A 19,484-nucleotide genomic window follows, 5' to 3' on the forward strand; every position below is an offset into this window, starting at 1 on the left:
AGAATAAAATTATGTTAGCCAGCGTAAATGTGTAAGTGAAATTGCTTTAAACAAGTATAAAAATGACAATTTCTGAAGTCGCCCTACTCAAAACTAACCCATTTTCGGTTAGACAGCCGCCTTATAGATATACAAGATGGGAAAAAAAATAGTATTTGTAAGATCCACTATACGTTTCGCACCGATTTGTTAAGCTAGTTATCATAAGCGCAGACTTATAAAACTTTATTATAAAAATTTAAAGCATTTATTGCTACTATTGCTAGACTTATAGTACTTGTATTTCGTTAATGTAATAAATATTAATATTAGATCAATATTATAAGTTAGCGATAGCATAAGTCACTACTTATAAAGGAGTCTAAAACCAAAAATTAATTAAATTTGAAGTAAAAAAAATCAAAAAAAAAAGAAAATTATTTTTTAATTATTAAAAAAAATAGATTCTGTGATTAGTCCTCAAACAGAATTCTAGTGGGCGCTTTCAACGGCAGCGAGTCGTTTACAAAAATGACCTTTCAGTAATAAGAATCCAGCAATGCTTAAAAATTTAACATCCGAGAGAAAAACCGTTAAGTTTATGACGTTTAGCTTTAGTAGGTGCATATGAAAACTTTTCAGGGCGGGTGGAATTTCCTGATTAGCACCTGTGATTGGAAAATATTAACAAAATTACAAGAGTCGCATAAATTTAATTTAAAGGGCTGCATTCGTTTAAAAGCAAAAATACGTAAAATTAAAATACAAAAACTTTTTAAAACGTCGCAGAGCGCGCCTCCAAGATGTTTATCATAATCTGTAAAAAAAAGTGTAGGTCACCCGTCTTCTCCCGCTCTTCCTATAAGCAATGCGAATCTTGATAGGAAAAAAAAATACATATTTGCGAGCTCACTCGTCCGCCCGATGCGATGAACATAATCTTCCACTGGCAGAGAGAATGTATAGTTTATCACAAATTCGACTTTAGGGATGTCAAGGCCACGTGAACACACGTCGGTGGCAATTAAAATTGGCATCTTCCCTCTTTTAAAACTGTTAACGGACTACAAAGAAAGTTCTTAATAATACTTATCCTTGTTCTTCACAATATGTATAGAAAATAAAATTTACATCAACTTTAACTATAATTTTTACTTTTAAAATTTTCAAAATTAATTTAATAATTATTTTATTTTTTAAGTTATTTTTAAAAATTAAATTCATCTGAAGTAAATTTAAAATTTCGATAACAAACTAACGCTAGTGCTGGCGGGCTGTGACATATCACCACGAACCGCGAAGACGCCATAACCGTTGGACTGAAGGAACTGCGCCACTTGGGGAACTTCTTTTTTGTAAAGCACGAAAATTAAGATTTAGTTTTTCCCGGTATAAAGTTTTTTAAGGTGTTGCAAAAGTCTACAAAAAAAAAAAAAGAGTCGCGTAACTTTATAAAAAAAAAACTAAAGCAAAAACCGGAAGCGTTTATGCGGAGGCAGAAGAACTTCCACATGTTGCGTCAAGCACGTAATCGCCAGTAACGCGCGCCCGCTAGTTGTGATCTTGACGGGATTTCGCATAGTCTTTAGCAAGAAGCTGAACTTCCTTAGACCAAGTAGCACTGAATGTTTGAAAAATTAATTAGAATTTTTTTATCTAGCCAAAAAAAAATTTAAAACGAACCTAAACCTAAGAATTTGTCTTTTATTTTTTAAATGGAAAATGACTTTTCGTATATCGGGCTCAAATCCTTTATCTAATGTTCTGTCGGGCTTGTAAATAAAATTACTTTGAAATTAAATAATTTTAAATTTCAATTGAAATTAATTACTTCAACTAGAACAAGTATGGACCTTCTCGATAATAATATGTTACCAGATTCTAGCAATCCTGTTTAAATATTTAATTTTCTATTTTCGATTAAATATTAAAAAGAATAAACACCCAATAAACGACCAGAAGTGGCCACCATAATGTTAAAAGATTGGCTCATAATTCCTGCTTGCTGCATTTTAGAAACTCCTTAAAGTTGTAATAAAAAAATTATTATAAGAGAGGAAAGCATTAAAGTAAAAACGGACCTCCATAGATACAAACACGACGTACATCCTTTACATTAGTAGAAATTTCTTAAAAAATTTCATGAATCTGGCTGGCAAGCTCCCTTGTTGGCGCAAGTATTAGCACAATAGGACTATTTTTATAAAATTTGTTCTCCGATTTTCTTGTTTAAAAGAAAAAACTTCAATTGCAATTTTATATATATATAAAAATTAAAAATCTGTGGCAAAGCAAACCTTGAAGTCGCCTTACAGAAGTTAAAGCAAATGCTAACGTCTTACCAGAGCCAGTCACCGCAATGCCAATAATGTCTTTTCCGGCAAGGCTCACCGACCACACCCCAGCTTGTATAGGGCACGGTTTTTTGAAATCTCTACAAGTCTATTAAAATGTTAACCTTAAAAAATATATATTTTTAATTATATAAAAAAATCCAGGAAGGATGAAAAATGGTGTAGTTTATAAGAAACCTGTAATAATTCTTTAGAAAATAAAGAGAGCGAAAGTTTAAAAGTAACTATTGGTCTGTAAGAGTAATCGGACTCCACTGTTATAAACTAGAGAAGAAAACTATTAGTTAACATTAAAATTCCAGTTATTTAATAAAAAGGTAAGTAACATTATCTTCTCGAAATTTCTTTATAACATTTTCATCCAAAGCGAGGTTGAGAGAAACTTCAATGTTACGGATTTTAAGTTAATAGAAAAGTTTATTTAGATTTTAAATAAATTATATACCTTTCTTCAGTTAACTTTTTTTTTTAAGCCCCTTCTCACTTTTCAATTCTGATGGCATAAGCTTTTTGGATTTTATAGACTTTTTTGTTTTCTTTTTTTTTTCTTAGGCTCATTAGCTATAATAATTATAAAAAATAAAAAAAGAGTAACTTTAAATTGTTTTTTATACTCTTTTTTTTCTTAGTTATATCGGTTTTTAAATACATGAGTTTGCATATAATATAACGCAATATAAGTGACAAAAAATAAAGACTGAGAATATTAAGCCCGCAAATGGCGGAACATACAACTATCTATTAACCACATGCGAGCAGAGTTGGGATTTGTATGTTAAGATGTATATCACTTGAACGTTATCTAGTTAGATTAACTATCTAAAACATTTACCTACCTAAATACATGTTGAAACTTTACATATAAGTTATTATATAATCTACAAATTTTATAAGAAACAGCAGGGCCTCCAATGGTTATAAATATTGTTTACCAAGGCTTGTTTCAAACTTAGAGCTTCGGTGTACTCGCTTCTAACGAAATATAAACTTTCCTTAGAGACCTTAGCTACAAAGTCATTCGCTTGATTTCTACTTTTTCCCGCTCTTCTCTGTCCTTGTAGATGTAATTATTTTAACATTTTTTATTTATTAAAGATTGCCTAATTTTTTGACTTTTTTTGAGCAACTTATACTTTTTGGTTCGTGCTTTTATATTTATTAAAATTTCGGTTCATTTTAACGTTATATTTTTATAGCTCCTCACTAAAAAATTTAGGTCAGCTAATTTCAATACTTTTTCTTTTTCTTTATATTGTTTTCTTTTGGTTAATTTAATCGTAAGAATTAAACTTTTTTATAAAGAAAAAATAAGTTTTATTAGACTATCTACTGCTACAGTTTTGTAAATTCTCAGTTCACCTTGCAATTGTTTCTTGTATTTGATAAATTTGTTTGTGACATTTTTTTATAGCCCTTAGTTTTAGCGTTATTATAACTGTAATTATAAGAAAGTTATTTACGATTTACGTCAGTTAGTCCAGTGTATTTTTAATATATATATATATAGTACACCGTCACTCGAGCTCCTGTTCGTGTTAGTTAATTTTCTTTCGTAGATGGGCTAATATAAACCTTTTTTAAAAAAAAGTTGAATTTGTTTTATTTAAGTTAGTTAAGATTTAATATTATAACGAAACCACTTTTACATGTATAAATCCTTAACTTAATTTAATTTCTAGGTGCGTTTTAAATTATCTTATATATGAGAGAAATGCATTATTGTACTTTTCCCGGCTGCAATAAATTGTATAAAAAGTTGTCTCGGTTAAAAGAACATTATTTAAAACACACTGGCGAGGTAGCTAAAAAAAACTATTATTATTAACTATACTTTTGTTGTTTGGCCATCTCCTAGCGCCCGTATACGTGTTCTTATGATTGCTGCGGTTCGTCGTATACTAGAAAATCTCATTTAAAACGTCATCTTCTCTCTCACTCTGACGTTAGGCCTTTTGTTTGTCATTATGAAAGCTGTAATCAGCGCTACAAAGTTAAGCACCATTTAAAAAGACATTTGGAATCCCATTCTCGACTGAAATCTTACCAAGTTAAATATTTTTCGAAATAAAATCTTTTATATTGATGTAAAAAAAACTAGAGCAAATTATTTATATCTCTTTAATAGTTTAATAGTGTAGTTTTACTGAAGTAATCTTTTATTATGATTACTATTTTGTTGTTCGTTTTTGAGAAAGGAGAGAGTTATAAACTTTATACTTGTTAATTAGTTAGCTATTTAATATTTTAATAATCATATTTAAATTTCTTAAAAAAATTAAATATAAATAAGTGTTCATGTTGTGCTGAAGCATTTGTTAAACGTGCACAACTAAGAAAACACGAAGTTTTACATACCAATAAGTTGCCTTACAGTTGCAAAGTTGAGGATTGTTTAAAAGGTTTTCAATGTATGCTTTTAATTTGATATTTTTTTATTAATTAATAAATACTTTTGATTTTAGAATTTTCAACAAACAGCAAATTACGAAGTCACTTTGTAAACAAACATTCACGTAAATTAGTCTTACTTTATTGCTATTAAATTTTAATTATTATAACTAGAAAAGGAATTTTACTGTGAATTTCCAAATTGCGACGAAAAATTTTCTAATTTATCGCTTTTTGAACAACATCAATTGAGTCATCTTTGTGCCGACATTTTTCATTGTCACTTTCGAGACTGCGGGAAAATCTACAAGTATATAATTCTAATAATAAAATATCTTCATTAAGACCAGTTTTTGATTTTTATGACAAAATAAAGTTTTGTAGGATTTTTTTGTAAATAATAATAATTACAGTTATTTTATAATGTTTGTATATTTTTTTACTACTATTTATTCTTATATAGTTTATGATAAAAATTTTCCCAATTTTTTTACTTGATAAGAAAAAAAGATTCATTAAGAAAACATATAAAAGAATTTCATTCTCCAACTCGCCCTGTTTATAAATGCGATAAAGAAGACTGTGGGAAATTATATTTGTCACAAAGTTCTTTGCTTCATCATAAAGTATTCGAATAATATATTCAGATTAGCTTCCTATTTTTACTTTTTTAATAAATAGTATATATTTTTATTATCGTTATATAAACTTTTCTTTATTAAATGTAAAAATTTTAAAATAATCTTTCCTCAATTTCTATAAACTTAATATTATTTTGTTTAGAGATTATTTATAGAAAATCGCCTTAAATAAATTTTAATACGCTTTACCAATTTTTTCAAAAATTTTTATTGAAGTTTTATTAAATAATAAAAGTTTAAGTAGTATTCTTTTTTTTTAGGAGTTTCGGCACGAAGGCATAAAAAAGTTTTCCTGTACTTATAACCGCTGCACCAAGTTTTTCTTTTTTTTTTTTTATTTTAAGAAAAATATAAATTATAAATTAATTTTTGTAGCGTTTTTAAAACTGTTTATTAAAAAAAATAAATTCATTTAAACTAATTTTCTTGGAAAGTTTAAATATAATTCATATCCTTAAAAATAAAAAAGTCTTTTTTGGTAATTAATGAATTATAATAATTAATATTATTTTAATTTTAATACTTTTTTTTATTTTTATAAAACTTTAATAAATTTTTTTTGTAAAAGAAAATAATTTCGTAAATATTAGTTTTTGTAAAAAGTTTAATTATATTTATATGTTTAATAGTAAAAATGTCTTTAAAAATAATTATTATAGGACTTTTGCGCATAAAAAGTCTTTACTTTCTCATATTCAAAAAATACACGTTGAAGGATTTTCTCTCTCGCAGATTCGCTCTCAAGCGTAACTTTTATTGTTATATTTATAGAAACTTCTTATTAAGAAAAATCTATTTATTAGTTTTTAATATTTTTTTTAAAAAAAGCTTTTTGATAATAACTATTGCTTTATGAATAGTTTGTTATGAAAAACTTTTATTATTGTTTATAAAAATTAGAAATAATATCATAATTGTCACTTTTTTTATATATAGAAGATTCATAGTTATTAATTTTTTTAATCTTTTTTTATTACTTAAAAAATAAATATTTTTTAGAATAAAACTTTTTTTATCGCTTTATAAAAGAGTTGTAATAAACTTTTTAACTCTTTTAATAAATTAGGTAATAAATTTGAAACTTTTATTAAGTTTTACAGTAATAAAAGAATAAAAGTTTTAGTTTTTTTTATTAAAACTCTATAAATTATTACTTCATTTCTATATTTCTATATTTCATTAATTTTTTACTTATTAATAAATTCTATCAAGCATTATTCTATTGATACTTTGTTTTGTTACTTTATTATATTTATTATAATTTTTTTTAAAGTAGTTTATATATAATTTTTATTAGCCCAATTTTTTTGATTTTTTTATATTATAACTTTTCTACTACTTTTATCTTACAAAAATTTTATATTATTTATTATATTAACATTTTATATTTAAATAAAAATTATTTTTTTAATGGGAAATTATTAACCTGAGCTTTTGAATATTTTTTTAATAATACTGTTATTTATATTATGATAAAGACTTACCTATTTTGATTTTTTTTAGTATTAATAAAAGTATTAGGCAACTTTTTTCATTAATTTTTTTGAAACTTTTTACCGCCGCAATTATTTTTATTTGAAATTTTGAATGTAGATTTCTATTTTTTTTTCTTATTACTATTTTTTACCACCATTTTATTTGTATTCTTTGTATATATAAACTATATCTTTCACTGAGATTCATTACTTTTTTATATTGTTCTTGAACTTTTTTATTTCAATAATGAATATTTTATTTATTGATAAATTTATATCACCTTTCACCTTCCTATCATTTAACTATCATATAAATTAAAATTTATTTATTTATTATCTTTTTTAGATAATCAATCATAATTATCCCGCCTTTTCCATTTTTTAATTAGCATTTTATGAGAATTTTTTTTTCTATCTCCTGCGAAATTTACCCACCTTTTTATCTTCTTTATTATTCCTACACAAAATTATTCTATACACTATTTTTCTAGCAAAATTTCCGCCTTTTTTATTAAATAAAATTAAAAAATTATATATACTCTAATATCTACTAACCCCCCCCCCTCGTATTGTAAATGTTTCATTATTTGTAAGAATTATTGACTTTTTCTCTTAAAATTTTTATTCAATATTTCTCTTGTTTAATACTCCGTCTTTTTTTTTATATGTCATGTTATATTTTTTAATTCTACCTTTTTTATAATATTACTCGGGTTTCCAGATAAAATTATTTTTATAATATACATTTATTTTTACTAAATATATTTAATTTTATTAGAACTTTATTTTGTTAAAAGTTTTGTTCTTTTTCACTTTTTTATATTATTTTCATTTATTTTAAAGAGAAATTCTAAATTATCTTTTATAATTATTCGCGCTTTTGTACTTTTTAATTATTTACTAATAGATTTGGTGTGTACTTTAAAGAGTATAATTTTACTTGTCTTTTAAAAGTTATTTTATAAAAGAATTAACTTTTTAAGCTTGGAACTTGTTCTTCTTTCTTTCTTTCTTTTCAGATTTTTTTATAAACTTTAGTAATAAATTTTAAACTTTACTGATTTAAATAAATTAATTTTCTAAAAAAAATTACTTTTTACGCTTGTAATTAAAAATAAAATCATAAAAATAATTTTACAATTTTTATATATATATTTTTCTTTAGTTGGGAAAGAAGAAAAGAGCGAAACGCAAAAAAAAATGTTGAAGTATTTTTTTCAAAATTAGATGGGCCGTGAATTATTTGTTAAAATATTTTCAGATTAAAATGTTTGCCGTACCTGCACGCCCATCTCCCCAGTCCAACTTTTATTAAATTTTATAATTACCTATTAATATTTTCATTAAAGTGTTTGTCTATATATAAAAGTATTTTTAAAAACAGCAATTCTTATTTCATGATTTCTTTTAAAAAATTTTGTTTGTCACTTATTTATATTATAAATACTATTTATGATGTTTATTTAATTTTAACTTTACATAGCTTTGCTTTACTTAAAAGAATAACTTATATTCTATCCGATTTACTTTTTTTAATTTTGTCTAAAATATTAATTTAAGTTCAAATTTTTTAAAAAAATTTAAATTAACTCTTGTGTTTTTAAATTCAAAAGGTTTTGAATAACAATAATGATAAAAGTTTTTTTCTCTATTAATTTCTAATTGGTGGGGAGGGTGGTGTTGTTATACTTGCGTAAAATTTACTTTGTTATAAATAAATTCAGAATTCCTTTGCTGTGAAGATTTTTTTTAAAAGCAGCTTTTATAAAAAATATATTTAGTAGCACTAATAATTAAAGGTTATATAAAATTCATAATTTATAAAAATTTAAATTTTCCCTTTCGGCTTTTTAATAATATATGTACCTTGTAATAAATAATTTTTCTATTTTACTAAAAAAAAATTTCAAATCCAGCTTAATTTCTACAAGTTTAAGCATTGAAACAATTAATTCTGTACAGGTTTATACTTTAACTCCCCAAAATTAACTTTTTGGTGATTCGCTGCCATCCCCGCTATAAATAGTGTGCAGGGAGGCCCCTACGGCTGCTAGAATAAAAGCCAGAACTAGCCTTAGCGTAAAAGTTCTATGACCGAGCACCAATTCCAAAAAAGCAGTCAACAGAATCCCTGTTTATATTAAATACAATAGAAATCAGTTTTGTGGAAGTAGAGAAAAATTTATAAATTTGAAAATTAAAATTAAATATTAAAACGAAAAATTTATGTTTAGAATTTAAAAATGAAAAGAATCGAAGACCTCCAGCAACGCAGTAGCCCTTTTTAACGCTGCCGGCGTGCTGGGTGACCTTTCCCACTGCGACTCCCCCGAAAGCATTAACGGCTACTGTTAGCCACGACCAAACAGTCCACTTTTTAAATTTCCCTTCCTGCATTCCTTAACAAGGAAAAAATAATTGAATTTATATAGATTTTCATATACTACTCCAATATAATTTTATACTAAATTTCTAGAGCCTCATGTTTTATTATATAAATTTATTTTTTTGAAAAGAATCTAAACCTTGAGAAGTTAAGCTTAAGGAAAAAAGCATTATCAGCCCTGAGAAAACAGAGAGTTCCAAAGTGAAAAGATTACAATTTTTCCTTTTTCCTATTTGGGGGAACAATGTATTATAAAAAAAATTTAACTCTTGCAAAAATTAAAGATTTATTCTAGTATATTAGATATATATAAAAATTTGTTTAAATAAAAGTTTGGTTACCTTGCAAGGCATATTGGCAAAGCGCACCAGCCAAACCGGATAGTATAGTAGATATAATATTAGGGACTAGCCTAAACCATCAGAGTAAATTAAATTGCGTTTGTTAGAATTTTTATTTATTTTATTTAGAAAGAAACAATAAAACTTTTACCCTTTAAAAATATAGTCGATATTTATATAATAATGTTTGTCGACTTTTCTAAAATTGTTATCAGCTGTTAAAGCGAGGTGGCAAGAGACTGTCAAAAGGACAAGCGCAAATATTTGAGTCCTCGTTTGACGTTTTCCTAAGATAATATAAACAAACAATGCCTATGTAAGGAGATAATAGATATTGTTATACATAAAAGATAGTATTTCAATACTGTAAAAAGTGTTTTGAATTGATTGATAAGATTAAAGGTTAGAGGATCAAGATTGTGGTATGCATGCTGCAGACAATAATTTTGAAGAGAGTATATGATAGCAGGTAGCAAAGAAATTTTGAAAGATTCAGTTAGGCTCCATTTAGAGAGCACAGATTTTAAAGAGTCTGTTATTGCGAGTTGAGTGAAGTAGGCTAAAAGTTTAGTAGGAAATATAAAAGGTGGTTACTATCCGCCCAGAGTAGCGTCAAGGAAATTATAATTTTTATTAATTCGTTTACGAACACAATAAATTCTTTTTCAATGTTCGGAGAAATAAAAGACTTTATTAATAGGGGTTGAATGCCAAACTGTATTCCTAAGATTAGCATATAAATGTAGCCCAGAGGCCTAGCTGTCATTATGTTTGTTTTATTCCCAATTTAATGCAGACCTCGTATTTAGACCTCATTCTATTATTATGAATTGAACCGCGAGTGTGCGCAATAACTGTATTTTTATATTATTTACAATTAGCCCTCCACCCTCGATGAGGGACGGCAGATATCAGTGGCATGGGCCTATACATATTAACATATGTTACCAACATATCCAATGGAAGGAAATTGAGGGAAATATCCATTACGAACTAAATTTTTAAAAGGTAAATGTACGCGTAGAATGCTTCCTTAACCAGAATCTAATGCAACTGAGCATATATAAACATCAATTACTCTCTCACACAACCAGAAGTGAAACAATAAATTTATATTTTCAAACATGGCAAGCAGATATTGTGCTGTTAAGAAATTAGTTATTAGCCCACCGTGTCGCAAAGTATAACACTTCGGACTATTTTTTATTAGAAAGTTAATCTTTATTAGGTCCTTTCTTATGTTATTAAATTTATGGTCTTCAAAAAATGAAAAATTAAAAACATATTGTCTTATGATATTAGTTTATTAACCCAATACGTATTCCTGTATTTTGAGGTTATGTTGTTAATCAACTTTTTATAGCTAGCTATAGTAATATAAGTTTTATTATGTAGGTGTTAATTGTAATATAATATAATAAATATAAACTTTAAAAATGAAACTGTGATTTACCATAAGGAATTGAGCGTTCTTCTGTACTCGTTAATTAGCGTTAATCTGGTTGCTAAGGATTAATACTTAATTATGAAACAACTTTTGTTGCGGTTAATAAATGTGTTAGTAAACCATATATGTTATAAAAATTTAACATAGATATAGGTAAAAAGTTTGCTTAATTTATTTATAAATCGGATGTGTAGTAACCACATTAACCATTAACCGTATAAAATTACAATATTAATTATTTTCAATCTATTTCTCTTAAAAAATCTACATGTGTCTTAAAAATTCTTTTCATAGAGATGCTAAAGCGCCTCACAATAGGTTTAATAAAGTCATTTTTCGGCTCGTATAAAGTTTATTAAATTTACATTTATATACATTTCCGTACTTTCCAACTTCGACACAATAAAAATCAATTAAAATATAGTTTAAAGCAAAATTTTTAGCTTCCTGTCGAAAGGGGTTACATCCTTGCGTTTGTGGCTTTAAGCTATTTTGTAGTATATTTTTACAGATTTTAAAAAAATTTTTTTTTTTGCTAAAGCAGTCCGTTTAACTCCGTGCAATGGGTTCGTATAACATTGATCAAAAATAAATTTAGCATTTAGAGGCAGCATTACCATTTAAGTTTTATCTTTAAGAGAAGTACTGAACTTGCATATATTTATTTTTAAGTGTGCTATATATTTTGTAAGACAAAAAAGTAATTTTATTGGCGCCTTTATAAAATAAGCACTGAAAGAATACATTTCATTAGTTGTAAGCCTAAGATAAAATGTATTCCTTAACAAAACTTATGGCGTACAACGTTGGTGATTCCTTTAGCAGAATTAGTAAAAGAAGAAGCCTTTGTAACAAAATTTGAACCCTACTGACCCCAAATTGTTTAGAAGCACTAGATATCATCTTGGTTCATTAAAACGAATAAAGAGCTAAAAGGAAACGAATTTTTTCTAAAAACTCTGTTGAATAAATCTGATCCTTAAAAATTCTGAATTCGTGTACTTTTGAAAATAGATTTTTTAAGTGGATGCGTGTTCAAAAGTATTGAACACTAAATTTAGCATTGCTATAAATATTATATATTCGAAGATGTACAAGTCATTGTTTTACACGGCTTTTGCCACCCCCAGTTCTTTTGTTAAGACTTCTATAAACAAGAACTCTTTAGTCTCGAAAGCACATGGTTTTTAAAGCTGTAAGCTTCATATAAAGTTAGCTTTTGTAATTAACAATAGTAAATATATTCTATACACTATGCACGTAAATAAACGTAAAGTAAAATCTTATTATTAGTAGTTTTAGAACAAGCAAAAACTATTTAAGACTTTGTAATACTCTGACAATTTTAATGGCTACTTTAGACTAAAACTTTAGTTTTAAGAAAAGAACAATATCAAGAGCTTTACTAATGTTTACAGCAAAACTAGAAAGCAGCACTACGGCAGGGGAGGCACCAAGCTTCATAAAATATAAGTAATTACGCCGTATACCCATACGTAAAAGAAATTTATATAACTTGGTAATAATAAAATTATCAAAAGGGAAAAGATCTTAAGATTTTCTTTACTTTAATAAAATATGATAGTGCTAAAAATGTAATAAGATTGTTTTGGTAGAAGAGGAAGAAAGTAAGACATAATTGGTACTTGCTAAGCAGACTTCTAGAGATTTGAAATGTCGAAAATCATGCATTTACCAGACTTTAATAGAAGTAACATTGAATTTGTAATAGTTCCTTGATTATCCTATAAAACTCTTAAGATTAAACTATTTTTTTTTGCTGTAACTATAAATTAACAATCTTTTTAAACCTTTGTAACGCAGTTATAAAAATCTTTTTTACCGATCTTGGGGATATAAATAATTACGGAAGCAAAAAGGAAAGGTTTAATAACTCTGATCTTATAAGGAACTTTTTTGTTATAGCTAAGCTCAGTTCTCTACAAATATCAAAATTTAGTTATTCTTAAGATTTGACTTGTAAAGGTCGACATCAAACTGCAAATTTTCCAAGTATCTCTAAATAAAAATAATATAACGAAGAACGGTTATAATATGGAAATAGTATAAACTATAACTAAATAATATTAAATAAAATTACTTTCCAAGTTCCAAGAAATTCTTTTAACTGTTCATCCTTTGCCTGCTTATGCTGTTTAAACTCTGAGCGAACAAATTCATTACCTTAAATAAATCAAAGATTAAACCAAAAAAACCCAGCAAACAATATTTTATATTTAGCTATTAAAATTTTTAACCGAATCGCCGTAAACCCTTCGGTAAAGTTAGATGTAGTTTAAGGATTCTTTTGTATACGTGCAAAGGATTAACACTTTTAGTCATTTAACATACTTGGCTAAAGTTCACTGCTGCATGCACTCGATGAGTGCAACCTTACGGGCTAAATACGTAAAACCGTCACCCCGGCATCGAGAGTTCTCAGGGCATTGACGCGCATGCTTAAGGCCGTGGGTTAGACTACCATCGACGCGATTCTCTTTATCGGCCTTTGATGGGCGCGTATTTAACCTCGCCCTCGTAAATACTAATCAACTAATCTAGCCAGCGAGTTTTTATACGCAAGTCGCCCTTAAAGCCGAGAGTATATGACCGCTAGATTTATTATACTTTTTATATAGTGTTTTTTAACAAACTTATTGGTTTGTACTTTTAGTTATATAAATATTTAAAAATATTTAACATAACACCTTGGCTAGTTTTCTAATTGCGTTCATTTTAACCTCATAAGCAAAACTTTTTTTCAATATATTTTTGGGACTCAATAATTACTTTTTTCTCAATTTTTTTGGTTTAAGAAACGTACATATTTCACAGCTAAGTCAACTTAGTTAATCTGCATTGGTAAATTATTAAATTGACTTGATATATACTAGAAAGTCGCTTATTTTTTTTTATTAGTGCATTTCATCCTTTGTTGCCTTTACTTAATAAATTTTTTTTTGCTGTAGATTACAATAGGTAGCTCCAAAGCTCTCAGCTATTTCGAGTTTTGTGTGTCCTGCTTTGAGGAGAACGCAAATACATCAAACCGCGCGCCAAGTATGGAGAGTGTGTATCTTTTAACAAAATAATTATACAATTCTAAAAGGAAGACTTCCTTAAAGCCTAAAAAGATGCCTTTTTTGGTTTTATCATAGTCTTGCATTGTTCCCCCTTAAAAACGCAATAGCTGCGTGTCATAAAGTGGCCGAATTTATACCCTAATTATGATTTTAACTATACATTGCGCGCCTCTAGAAATGTTATTAGATTAGCAGCTTTCGACATTGCTGAGATTGCAAGACCACTTAAATGGTTTATAGCCATAGTGGTATCTTGTTGGCGACGCCGTCAATCTAATAACCTGTTTAAGGCTGTAATATTAGGTTAATAGCTTATTAAAAAAATCTTTTTTAATGTATGTCTTGTACGATGTATCAGGTTAACAACGTAAATTCGCCACCAAAACTGAAATTGTCGTTGAAACTCTGGTTTAGGTCATGGAATTTGTTACCGCCGACGCTGGTAGTCTATGATAGTTAGGTAAAACACCTCACCGCCATAAATTTTTTATAAATTACTAGAAGGAACGTTAAACCCAGGTTTCAGCTGAAAAGTTTAATTATTTAGTCCCATTTATATTATCGGTTTGAAAATAGACCAGAATATATGTTTTTAAAGCGTATTTATAGGTGCAGTTGAAAATTAGTGCTTCATAAAAATTTTTTGTTGTAAATTAAAAGAGAAACGAAGCTATAGATATGAGTTGAAAAGTAAAATATAATTGTTTAATTTAAAAATAGCTAGAGCAAAATATATGATCTTTTCAAACTTCGCGGCACCGTATAATAGACTGATACCTGTGCTTATAATTATTAAAACTTCGCAAACTTTTGAGTATTAAGTTGTTTTTAAAACATGAATGCATAATATTGCCTTAATTATATAAAAATGTTATATATAAAATTAATTCGACATAAACTTTACTCAATTCTAAATTAGAATATCACATAGATCTGTGTTCCATTTATCTTTATTATTACCTACGAAAATACCAATAATGATTGTATTTTAGCAAATGTTTTGAATCCTTATAATTAATTACTTTGGGTCTAATAATTATTGTATAGTTTTTATTATTAAAAAGTGCTTTGGTACGACGTACTAGTAAACACAAGACTTCTATATTAAGCATAGTGGAAAGTTAAATATATATAGTATAAAATGGATTCGTCGCCGTTATCACCCAAAAGTCTGGCAGTGTGTATTGTAAATTTAAGGTGCTCTAGCCTTCCGACTGCATACCCAGAAGTTTCTAATAAGGCACGCTATTAACGATTGGTTTTACGAAACTCTTGAAACAATAACTATTCCGAGATGGGGTTGCAGAGTCCCATAACTCAAAAAATACTAAGAAGTGATAATAATGCTGAAGAAAAGCAGTATCTTGACCTTTGTAAAAAAATAATTACTAAAGGTAACCTGAAAACTGATCGAACTGGGACAGGTGCTACACAATTAATTAAAATCTCCCTCGATTTCTATATTAATTTATTTTACTACACATTACAATATTTATAAAAATGGTTAAATGACCATTACTTTAAGTTTTATATTGCAATATTTACTGTTTTATAGGAACTTTGTCTATATTTGGAGAACAAATGAGGTTTTCTTTGAGAAATAAAAACTTTCCCTTGTTAACTACGAAAAGAGTTTTCTGGAGAGGCGTCGTTGAGGTTAAGATATTATATTGTATATACTTTTTTTTATCTTTCTGCATGCTTGTAAGCGAAAAAAATAATTATACATAAACAACCTGGAATTGAGAAGTATAGCTTTGGTTTTTTAGTGGTCCAATGTATTCTTCCTTATTTTATAATACGTAATTAGTTTTACTTTAGACAGATTTAAAATATAATATTTTTATATAAAAAAGGAACTTTTTTGGTTTATAAAAGGAAATACTAACGCCAAAGACTTAAGCGAAAAAGGGGTTCACATTTGGGAGATAATGGCTCAAAGCAATTTCTTCAGTCTATAGGACTCGACCATCGTGAGGTGTGCAGTTATATACATACTTTTTTATATATAACTAATTAAAATAATTATAAATAAATCTTATAGAATAATTTTATATAAATTTGAAGAGAAGTTAATTTGTATATTTTTATTTATATATATCTATAATTATTATGTATAGGAGGGAGATTTAGGGCCGGTGTATGGATTTCAGTGGCGTCATTTCGGCGCTACCTATAAAGATATGCATCATGGTTATTCTGGTATTTTTCTTATTATTAATTTATAAATAATAGTTTAAGTTTAAATAATAATTCTTTCGCTGTTCCGCGTGCATCGCCAAACTCGCAACAGATTTTTTAATTAGTAAAATTTACATTTTTATGAATGTTATGAAACTAAAAGTTGTATAATTATCGGTATAAAATATTTTAATGTTACATTGTTTATTGTTAATACGTTATAGAAAATTAATTTAGAGTTTTTATAATAAATTTTATAATTTTTTTTTTAATTTTGTTTCTAACTAAAAAAGTTCTGTTGCCGACCAGGTGAAGGCGTTGACCAATTAAAGAAATAATCACAACTATCAAAAATAATCCCGACGATCGGCGCATGATTATATCTGCTTGGAATCCTCCTGGTGGGCTAGAATATTTCCGCTGGAAACTTTTACTAAAATGTTTACTTTTTTCCCCTTTTTTTAATGTAGACCTTTGCAAGATGGCCCTCCCGCCTTGCCATCTACTAGCTCAATTTTATGTTTGCAATGGAGAGCTTTCTTGCCAGATGTTTTAATTTATTGTTCTTTATGTTTTTCTTCAGTGGGCGCATTAAATTTAATTTTTTTTAGTTAATTGAAAATTTGCTACTTCTATAAAAAAATTAGTAGTGGCTATAACATTCTTTGCGGGTATTGCAGATTTCTTAATTAACTATTACTCCGCAATTTACAAGTTACGCACGTGTATTTTTGTATACCAGCATTCTGCAAGCACTTTACTAATAAACTAATATTTAGCACTTCTTTTTGGCTTTCTTAAATATTATAATAATTAGTTTTCTTTTTGAACTATCTATAATTATTATAATATTATAAGAACGTTATTATAATTAGATTTATACTAAATTTATCAAAAATGATATGGAATATTTTTTAAAACTTTATTTTTCTAAAGGTACCAGCGCTCGTGTGACATGGGCCTCGGCGTTCCCTTCAATATTGCGTCGTACTCGCTACTCACGTGCATGATAGCCCACGTGACTAGGGTAGGTTGGAAGTTAGAAAAGGCCTTGCGCTTATAATTAAAGTCGTAAATCTTCCCGTAAGCGAGCTTTATAGCAAAATTTAGTAGTTAAAAGAAAGTATATTTGGGTATGCTGTAAATAATTTTCTTATAAGTAAAAATAAAAAAAATAGTAAAGCAGTCGCGTTAGCATTAATCCCTATACGCCTTTTAGCAACGCTTTGATAAAAATTTTGAATCATCTTTAGAGGTGGGTAGTAAATTATGCTGAAAAACAAAAATTCTTAAGTGAAGCGGAAAATATAAATTCAAAAAAGAAAACCGCCGATAAAATTCTTTTTAATTGAGTTTCTTGCTAGTTTTATGCATCATTTAACAACAGATACATAAATTTTATTAAAACTTAGCACTTAAAGTAATAAACCAAACTTTATTAAGAATTCTTACTGCTAAATGTTAATAAAAACGACTAAATGACGATTATAAATTCTTTTACTAAAGGGACTTTACTGAAACCCTATAAATTACATTTAAAAAAGTTATATTCTATTATATTAAGTGGAAAAAATTTCTTAACAATAAAATCTTAAAAGTTAACTAATAATTAAAACAACCAAAGTAATAAACTAAGCTTTACAAAGAAATTTTACTATTAAGTATTAAGGATGCCAACAACAATCTTATTGTTTAAAAATACTTTCGTTAAAAGAAATTTTTTTAAAAAAAAAGCTACATATGTTATATTTTGTAAGCTCATACTCTGAATTAATAATTATGTGTTAAAAGTTACAACCCGGTGAATTTATACATGTTTTGGGCGACGCACATGTTAACCTGAACCACGTGGAGCCTCTTAAAGAACAGCTCTTGCGAGTTCCTTCGAAGTTTCCGCGGTTGTTTATCAAGCGGCAGGTTCTCCTTTTCAGTTCGCATTTTTAGATAAAATGGGTTTTGTGGGGGGCTTTCATGGTATTTAGGGGCATTTTTATGAGAATTATTACTACTATTAAGTTAACATTCCCTGCAAAAGTGATGTTTATATATTTTGGAACAGAATAAAATATATGCTTTCTATTAGAAATACTTTATTCTTAAAATTTTTTATTTCCCTTTATAAAAAGTAGGTGACTGATATTGAAGAATTTAAATTCGAAGATTTTGAATTGACGAATTACTACCCCCAAAGCGCTATCAAGTTAAAAATGACCGTGTAGTTCAGCTCTGAAGTTTTTTCAATATCAATAAATTAATTTTTTAGTAGAAAATGATGGAAAGATTTTAATATAAGTAATTTGTAAGACAAAAATTACGTTGATTGCTTTAATTACTTTTGGTTTATAATGTTTTGTGGAAAGATTTGCTCGGTAAAATCGAAACTGTTTATAGTTTAATATAATTGACCTGAAAGTGTGAAATAAGTTACAATAATCTAAGAGGTTTAGAGCACAAATTAAGACTTTTTTTCGTGGCTTTTATATTGTTCGGGTTCCTTTGCTAAGGGTCGTAAAGTGGCGTGCTTAATTTCAATTAAGAACTTCAGTTTCATATCACGCTCCTCTTCTATAACAAGCATAGCAAAATATACTCGAAATAGTTTTTATATCTGCCGCTGGGATCAGGCGAAACTTGCCAGGAGCTAAGGTGAATTCCACTGTCACCGAAAGTAATATTACATTGGCTATTATTAAAGAGCTTACCCGCATTAAAATGTTTGCAAAACAGGTTTGTTTGGCTTTTTTTTTTTCAATGATATTTCCTGGTGCTCGATCGGGTCATAAAAGAAAATACCCTATTTACGAGTTCTCGACAGGGTGATAGCGTACACATTAGCTTTAAGCTTTTGTTAACGCAATCATATATATATATTAAAAAAAATTATTCTAACCCTAACCCGTATATATATTTGGAGTCCACTGCGCTTTTGGCGATAACGTGAGCCTGCCCAGATTTTAGTAGTTGACCTCCTATGTCAGTAATCGATTGGTGTGATAATTGAGCGTTGCGTCGAAAAACGATACCCAGAGGTCCAAGCTGGAGGTTCTTATGTGTGGCATCGTTGCAAACAAACTACGGCGTGCCCGTCATAAGGCGTAGCAGCTCATTTCGTCTCACGTGAAGCGAAGAGACTATTGCCAATGAGCCGAAGGCTCAGACAGTAGACGCGTATGTTATGATCAATCGGATGCACAACAAATACAAGTGTC

General features: G+C 27.8%; 1 protein-coding gene, 3 long non-coding RNA genes and 1 pseudogene across 5 annotated transcripts; 2 read left to right on the forward strand and 3 right to left on the reverse strand.

Moving 5' to 3' along the window:
- Window positions 1-406: 406 nt before the first annotated feature.
- LOC135121368 (uncharacterized) lies at window positions 407-2,571 on the reverse strand. 2 transcript variants are annotated; one of them, XM_064045683.1, is made up of 11 exons: window positions 2,511-2,571; window positions 2,277-2,421; window positions 2,061-2,203; window positions 1,924-2,001; window positions 1,811-1,869; window positions 1,663-1,751; window positions 1,456-1,600; window positions 1,239-1,327; window positions 893-1,043; window positions 746-838; window positions 407-647 (listed from the first exon to the last, which is right to left on the reverse strand). In XM_064045683.1, exons 7-10 carry the CDS (start codon window positions 1,490-1,492, stop codon window positions 816-818), a joined length of 300 nt encoding a protein of 99 aa, XP_063901753.1. In that variant the 5' UTR covers window positions 1,493-1,600; window positions 1,663-1,751; window positions 1,811-1,869; window positions 1,924-2,001; window positions 2,061-2,203; window positions 2,277-2,421; window positions 2,511-2,571; the 3' UTR covers window positions 407-647; window positions 746-815. The 2 variants fall into 2 exon arrangements, 1 of the variants encoding a protein (XP_063901753.1); XR_010278945.1 differs by lacking the exon at window positions 407-647 and having other exon boundaries at window positions 752-838; window positions 1,239-1,398.
- A 2,389-nt stretch (window positions 2,572-4,960) lies between these two features.
- Window positions 4,961-5,675, forward strand: LOC135121350 (uncharacterized). Its single transcript, XR_010278934.1, has 3 exons — window positions 4,961-5,031; window positions 5,256-5,347; window positions 5,623-5,675. It is a non-coding gene; the product is annotated as an uncharacterized LOC135121350 (long non-coding RNA).
- A 3,226-nt stretch (window positions 5,676-8,901) lies between these two features.
- On the reverse strand, window positions 8,902-9,431 carry LOC135121354 (uncharacterized). Its single transcript, XR_010278936.1, has 3 exons — window positions 9,363-9,431; window positions 9,099-9,236; window positions 8,902-8,968 (listed from the first exon to the last, which is right to left on the reverse strand). It is a non-coding gene; the product is annotated as an uncharacterized LOC135121354 (long non-coding RNA).
- Window positions 9,432-12,942: 3,511 nt separating this feature from the next.
- On the reverse strand, window positions 12,943-13,394 carry LOC135121321 (uncharacterized). Its single transcript, XR_010278923.1, has 3 exons — window positions 13,270-13,394; window positions 13,113-13,195; window positions 12,943-13,030 (listed from the first exon to the last, which is right to left on the reverse strand). It is a non-coding gene; the product is annotated as an uncharacterized LOC135121321 (long non-coding RNA).
- Window positions 13,395-15,311: 1,917 nt separating this feature from the next.
- LOC135121348 (thymidylate synthase-like) lies at window positions 15,312-18,494 on the forward strand (annotated as a pseudogene).
- Window positions 18,495-19,484: the final 990 nt, after the last annotated feature.

Source organism: Zophobas morio, unplaced genomic scaffold (genome assembly GCF_036711695.1).
Source record: "Zophobas morio isolate AGI-343-1 ecotype UQ-CSIRO unplaced genomic scaffold, CSIRO_AGI_Zmor_V1 ptg000568l, whole genome shotgun sequence".
In the NCBI taxonomy this organism is placed as follows: Eukaryota; Metazoa; Arthropoda; class Insecta; order Coleoptera; family Tenebrionidae; genus Zophobas; species Zophobas morio.